At 24.0% G+C, this 6,203-nt stretch overlaps 1 protein-coding gene across 2 annotated transcripts in view; it reads right to left on the bottom strand.

The window, feature by feature from the left end:
- Positions 1-1,731: 1,731 nt before the first annotated feature.
- The window catches only part of LOC117172828 (L-asparaginase 1-like), a 45,819-nt gene continuing 41,347 nt past the window's right edge, over positions 1,732-6,203 (bottom strand). Inside the window, exon 7 of one of the 2 annotated variants that reach the window (XM_033361072.1) lies at positions 1,732-2,443. In XM_033361072.1, the coding sequence (XP_033216963.1) occupies positions 2,114-2,443 (330 nt within the window). In that variant the 3' untranslated portion in view covers positions 1,732-2,113. The remainder of the gene's footprint in view (positions 2,444-6,203) is intronic. The other variant, XM_033361071.1, reaches the window with a different exon arrangement.

Below are 6,203 nucleotides of genomic sequence, written 5' to 3'. Positions count from 1 at the left end.
TTAAATCAAAAAGAAAAAATTTCAGAAAAAATTGTTTTCATAAAAAAAATGCAGTTAACCTATAAGCAATAAAATATGAATTTTAAACGAAAGGTTAATACGAAACAAGCCGAATTTTTTACCCAGAAAAACGAATTTTTTACAAAAAATTTGAATTTGCAACCATAAAGAATGTCTTTTTAAGAAAATTGTTAAATTTTCAACTAAATAATATAATTTATAAATAAAAAGATAATCTTCAGGACAAAGTTTTTCCGAATTCACTTCCGCAACAAATTGTAACTATTTAGTTTGAAAAATGCATTTTTTTGCAGAAATTCAATTTTTTAACTGAAAATTTATTCATATATTTCGTTAAATATTCATTCTTTTTGCTAGAAAATTAATCTTCTACGTTAAAAATTCATATTTTTGGATAAATTTAATTGTTTTTGATCTTGAATAAAAATAGTTTTGTTGTTGAAATATTAACTATTACATTTTTTGTTGAGAATTAATCCTTTTTGGTTGGAAATTCAACTAAGCTGGGTTAAAAATTAAAATCTTTTTGTTAAATGCATTTTTTTGTTTGAAGATTTATAATTTCAGTAGAAAATTCGTCTCTGTTTGAAAATTTAACGATTTTTTTAACTCCTCTTTTTTATTCGAAAATTATATTCTTAACTCAAAATATAATTATTCCATTTTTGGTTGAAATTTTAGCTTTTTTTTAGATAAAAATGCAATTTTTTGGTTTAAAACTTATGGACTTTGTTACAAATTTGTATTATTTCGTAGAAAATTAATCTTTTTTGTTAGAAAATTCAACTGTTTGGTTGGAAGTTGAACTACTTTGCTAAAAATTTATTTTTGTATCTTTGAAGACTCATCATTTTAATTTAAAATTCATCTCTGTTTGAAAATTGAACTGTTTGGTTAAAAATTACCTTTTCCGTTGAAAATTCTTCGGTTTTATAGAAAAATTCGTTTTTTGAAAAATGGATTTAAAAAATCTTTTAAATGTAATTTTTTAATTGAAAATATATGTAATTTGTTGAGAATTCTTCTTGTTTGGTAGAAAATTAATCTTTTTCATTATACATTTAACTTTGAAATTAAATCTTTTTTCTAAAAAAAAATTATTCTTATAGGTAGAAAATTTATATTATTGGTAGAAAATTTAAATATTCCAGTTAAAGATTCATAAGTTCTGTATAAAATTCATATCTTTGGTTAAAAATTGAACTATTTTGGTGAATATTCGTTTTTTTTCGTCAAAATTAATTATTTTAACTGAAAATTAAATTATTTGGTTAACAATTGATTTTATTTTTAAATTTCAAGTTTTCAGTTAAAAATTCATGTCATTTCTTACCAATTCTTCTTCTTTTGTGGAAAATTAATCATCGTTGAAAATTCAACTATATGATTAACCATTAATGTGTTGTGTTGAAAATTTAATTTTTTGGTGGAAAGTTAATCTTTTTTATGGAAAGTTTAACTATTCAAGTTAAAGATTGAATTTTTGAATAAAATTTCTACTTTTTAGAACATTATTCTTTTATTTTAATTTATAAATAATTTTTTTCAATGAAAATTTAATTTGTTCATTTTTGTGTAAACCTGAACTTTTTATTTTTAAAATCCGATTTTTGGTTGAAAATTTATATAAAATTGTTTGAAAGTACTCTTTTCTGGTAAAAAACGATTCTTCTAGGTTGAAAATTTATCTTTTTTTTTTTGGAAATTATGTAATTTAAGAAAGAAATCACTTTTCTAAATTGAACAAAATTATTAAAATAATGAAATTTTGAATTTTACTTTGATCGGAATAAATTCCCGATCTTTTAATTATATCCCCGATCATTTTTTGGTTTCCTGGTCAAGTCGCCACCCTGTGGATTTTTAAAAAACTGAAAAAAGGAACGAGAAAGATGGTCTCTCGATCCAAAATGAAATGCAAAAAATGGCAAATAAGTTCTCTCAAGTTTATCTTTCAAAATATAATTACATTATCAATTTAGTGACCAGATCCATTTAATAATTCTCGAGCTTCCTAATTAAATATAATTATATTATCTTTTTGAAATTAAAATTGTCTATAAATAAATACTGTCATCGCAATTTTCTAATATTACCTTTCCTTCTTTGATATCAGTTTTAATGAATCGAAAGCTTTGGTCAATTCAGCAAGAGCGAAAGGAGTATTTCCTAACATATCTTTCGCGTTTTTGTCCGCTCCATTCTCCAGGAGAAATTCGACACATTTTGGCTGATTGTGCAGAGCTGCAAGATGTAGAGGTGTTCTTCCAGAAATATCTGCTACGGTTAAATCTGCTCCAGCAAGTTGATAAGATTTAAGTCGCATCAAGTTTCCAGCTGCTGAGGCCATACACAACTTTTCACCGAGCATTCGAGTTCGTTCGTGAAGATGAGCACCAGTTTGTCGCAAGAGTTTAATTATCTAAAAATATTTCACGGCGTTATTTTCGCATTTTTGTTTTTAGAATTTACGTTTATTTGTGCCCGGTAATTTTATATTTACTCAAGGCATTTTAATAAGTTTTTCAAGATTTCAGGAAAAACTGGGTGGCCGTTTTAATCAAAGAAAAAAATTCCCGGTCATTTCTGGGTTCGAAAAAAGTTTTCACGGTCTTTTGGGAATGGTTAAACTACGATGCGCCACTTGGTGACAAAAATCCGAACTAGAAAGAATAGGTACGATTTTAAGGATGCATTTTAAATACCGCATAAGTGTTTTAACGATTCTTTTCCGGAGTTCAAAGTATTTATTGGATAATAAAAATAATTTTTTATTTTGGAAACAAAGGGGTTTTAATAGAATTTACATCTAATAATAAGGAGTATTTACTATTTAAAAACTGCTATAAAAGTTAGGATAGAATTCTTTTTACTGGGAAATCTGGAATCAAACGAGACCGGGAAATGAGACTGAATTTATTTTTTGACCGGGAATTTTACAAATTTATAGACAAAAATCTGTCTAACTGTGATTCCCATCTTTTTGGTAATAATTAGTTAAATTGTGATCTTTTTCAATTATATATGTAATTCATTTTAGAATGCGTATTTCCCAAATCTGCCGCTTTAACAAATTTTTTATTTTTTATCTTAATTTTTAATTGTACATTCTATTTTAAAGAATTTTAAAATGCAGTTTTAAAAGCTTGAGCCATTAAAAATTAGAAGCGCTTGAAATCCAAGATTTTAAATAAAATATTTTTAGTTGATCAACTGTGAATATAAATTAATAGTGATTTTTTGAATTGAACTGTTCTTTAAAATTTTAAATGTGAATAATAATAATTAATTTTACAAGACGATTCAAAATCAGTTCACAATTGAAACTTTATAAACTATTTTTAATTTTTAAATAACTTCAAAATATTATATTCATAATTAAAAGCTTTTATTAAATCTTACTTATTATTTTAGTCTAAAATATTAAATTTTGAAACCATTCAATTTGAATTTTTTGAATTAAGTAAAATAAGAATTAATTAATATTTAAAAATATCTGACTGTTTATTGAAAATCATTAATTATAGTTAAATATTAAAAACTAAATTTTGAACATTATATTTTAATTGTTCTATATAAAAAAATTTAATTTGTAAGTAAAATTGTTGAACTTCGATGTACAGTTAACAATTGAACACATATTATTCTTTAAACAAATACAAGGAAGTTAAAGAAATATTTACAAGTTTTGGAAAAATTCAAATTCAATTTGAAATTTGAAATTATTTGAAATAATTTAAACAAAGTGTCTACGTGTACCGACAAAATCCGGCTATTAGTAACAAAATTTCGCTGTAAATAACCCACAACCTAATTTAAAACAAACTATAGATTTTGGCAGATTTCGAACAAAAAATTTTAAAGCTTTTTAAGAATGTTGAATGGCTTCAGAAGATCAAAAAACATTTCCTATGAAAAGTGAAAATGATTTTTATTTTGAAAAGATCATTTTGAATGATTATCCAAAAAGATTTAGAAAGATTTACGAAATTATCAAAAATAAATGTGGACGATTTTAAGGAAATTTATTTAATTTGGAAGGACAAAAAAAAAATGAGTAAAATTGGATTGATTTTTAAGGATGTTTAGAAATTCTGAAATAATTTCAAAAATAATAAAATATTTGAAAAAAATGTAAACAACATGCAGATGTTTCGAGATTTTCAAATAAAATTTGGAAGCATTTTCAGAATTTTTTAAACATTTGAAATATAAATAAGTTAACTTTTAATTTAAGAAGTGTTAAGTTTATACAAAAATGTAATTTTAATTTTTAAACATGTACATTATTGAGCATTTGAATCAGATTTGAATACAAAATTATTGAATTAAAAAACTTTTAAACCCTATATCGTCTATTATTCGTATTCAATCATTATTTTATACTTCACAAAAATATCGTAACAACACCTTTATACAAAAATTAATGTACATATTCAAAATTGTACCTACTCTTTCTAGTTCCAATTTTCGGCATCAGGTGGCGAAATGGTAGACCAACATTCCCAATATTAAAAAATTTGAGCTCTAAAGCTAAACATTTTTCCATTTGAAGTAATAAAAAATAAACTACAAATTAAAGGACTCAAAATGGAACTCTTGAATTTTACATTTTTGAAATTGAAGTTGAAAAGTTTTTTAATTCAAAAAAGTTGTATTTAAATTGTCAATAATTTAAACATAAACAATGGAAGGTACTAACAGTTTTTAATAAAATGCAGATAAATTGCAAAATTTAGAATTTTTAACTTTTATAAATGAATTAACTTTAACATTTTCAAAAATATACTATTTTAAACAATTTTAGGCCAGAAACGTTAAAAATAAAGAAAAAAAAAATGTTTAAACTGTTCACTTCTTAAATTATATATGTTATTATTTTCATTTTAAATAGATTAAACATCCTTGAAAATTTAGAAAAAAAATCTTAAAATCTTCTAGATTCTTTTTTAATAATTTTGAAAATCTTTTAAAATGTTTAAATTTTAAAAGAAAAGAAATTATTTTAAAATTATTTTCCATTTTCCTAGGAATCTTAAGGAAATGCTTTTATTCTTTTGAAGCCTTTCAGCTTTTTGTCATTCCAGAAAAGTTTCTAACTTTTTTTTAAATCTACAAAAATGCACTTTTTGTTTTAAATTAGGCTAATTTTATATTTTTTAGGCTTAATTTTGTATTATATCGAAACTTCTAAATACCCCTTTAAATTTCTTAAATTTTCCCTACAAATAAGAAGTGTTCAACTGTCAATTAAACAAAGAAATCCAACAATTTCACTTATAAATTAAACATTTTTTAAAAAGAAAAATGAAAATCGTAACATTCAAAGTTTAAAAGCTCTTTGAAATTTTAACGATTCAAGACTTTCTATGACAAACAATTCAGTTTCCAATTGTTTACTTTCAAATATTTGGTTTAAATTCATTCCTCTCAAATAAAAAGTCAAGTATTGCAAAATTAATTAATTACATATACATAATTATGATGTTATTTTTAAGTTGAAAATGTTTTATAAAGTTTCAATCGGACGTTTGCATTTTTTTATTGATTTCGAATCAAAACAATTTTATTTAAAAAATTAAAATCTGTAAATTTTTTAGTTTGAACGGATTTCAAATCGTTTTGACAAATCAATTATGGTTCCCTTTTAATACTTAAAGTATATATTAAATTAAAACCGAATTTATTTATATTTACATTTGATAAAATAAAAATGTTTTTTATCGAAAATTTTCCACTTTGAACGCTATTAATTTTTAATTGTTTAAGGCTTCAAGACTGCATTTTCAAATCTTTTTAATAGAACAGAAAAATCTAAAATGAAAAATTTTTAAAGTAGAAGATTTTTGAATTAAGCGTTGTAAACTGAATGCTTTTTTCTAAATATTTGCCACAAGGATATCTATAGGTGCAGTTGTTTCAATTCTACATGAAAAAGTAGGCATGAAAAAGCTATCGGCAAGATGGGTGCCGCGTTTGCTCTCAGCTGAGAATAAACGCAATAGAGTGGTCGCCTCTGAGACTCTTTTGGCGCGCATAAATCGGAATCGTGAGGAATTTTTTCGTCGATTTGTGACTGAGGATGAAACACGGATACACCATTACACTCCTGAGACAAAGGAACAATCCAAACAGTGGATTTCCACAGGCGAACCAGCTCCAAAGAAGGCAAAGACCGTAAA

This window comes from Belonocnema kinseyi, chromosome 5 (genome assembly GCF_010883055.1).
Source record: "Belonocnema kinseyi isolate 2016_QV_RU_SX_M_011 chromosome 5, B_treatae_v1, whole genome shotgun sequence".
NCBI classification, from domain to species: Eukaryota; Metazoa; Arthropoda; class Insecta; order Hymenoptera; family Cynipidae; genus Belonocnema; species Belonocnema kinseyi.
Note: the sequence above shows the minus strand (reverse complement) of the source record. Positions and strands in the feature narration are given on the sequence as shown.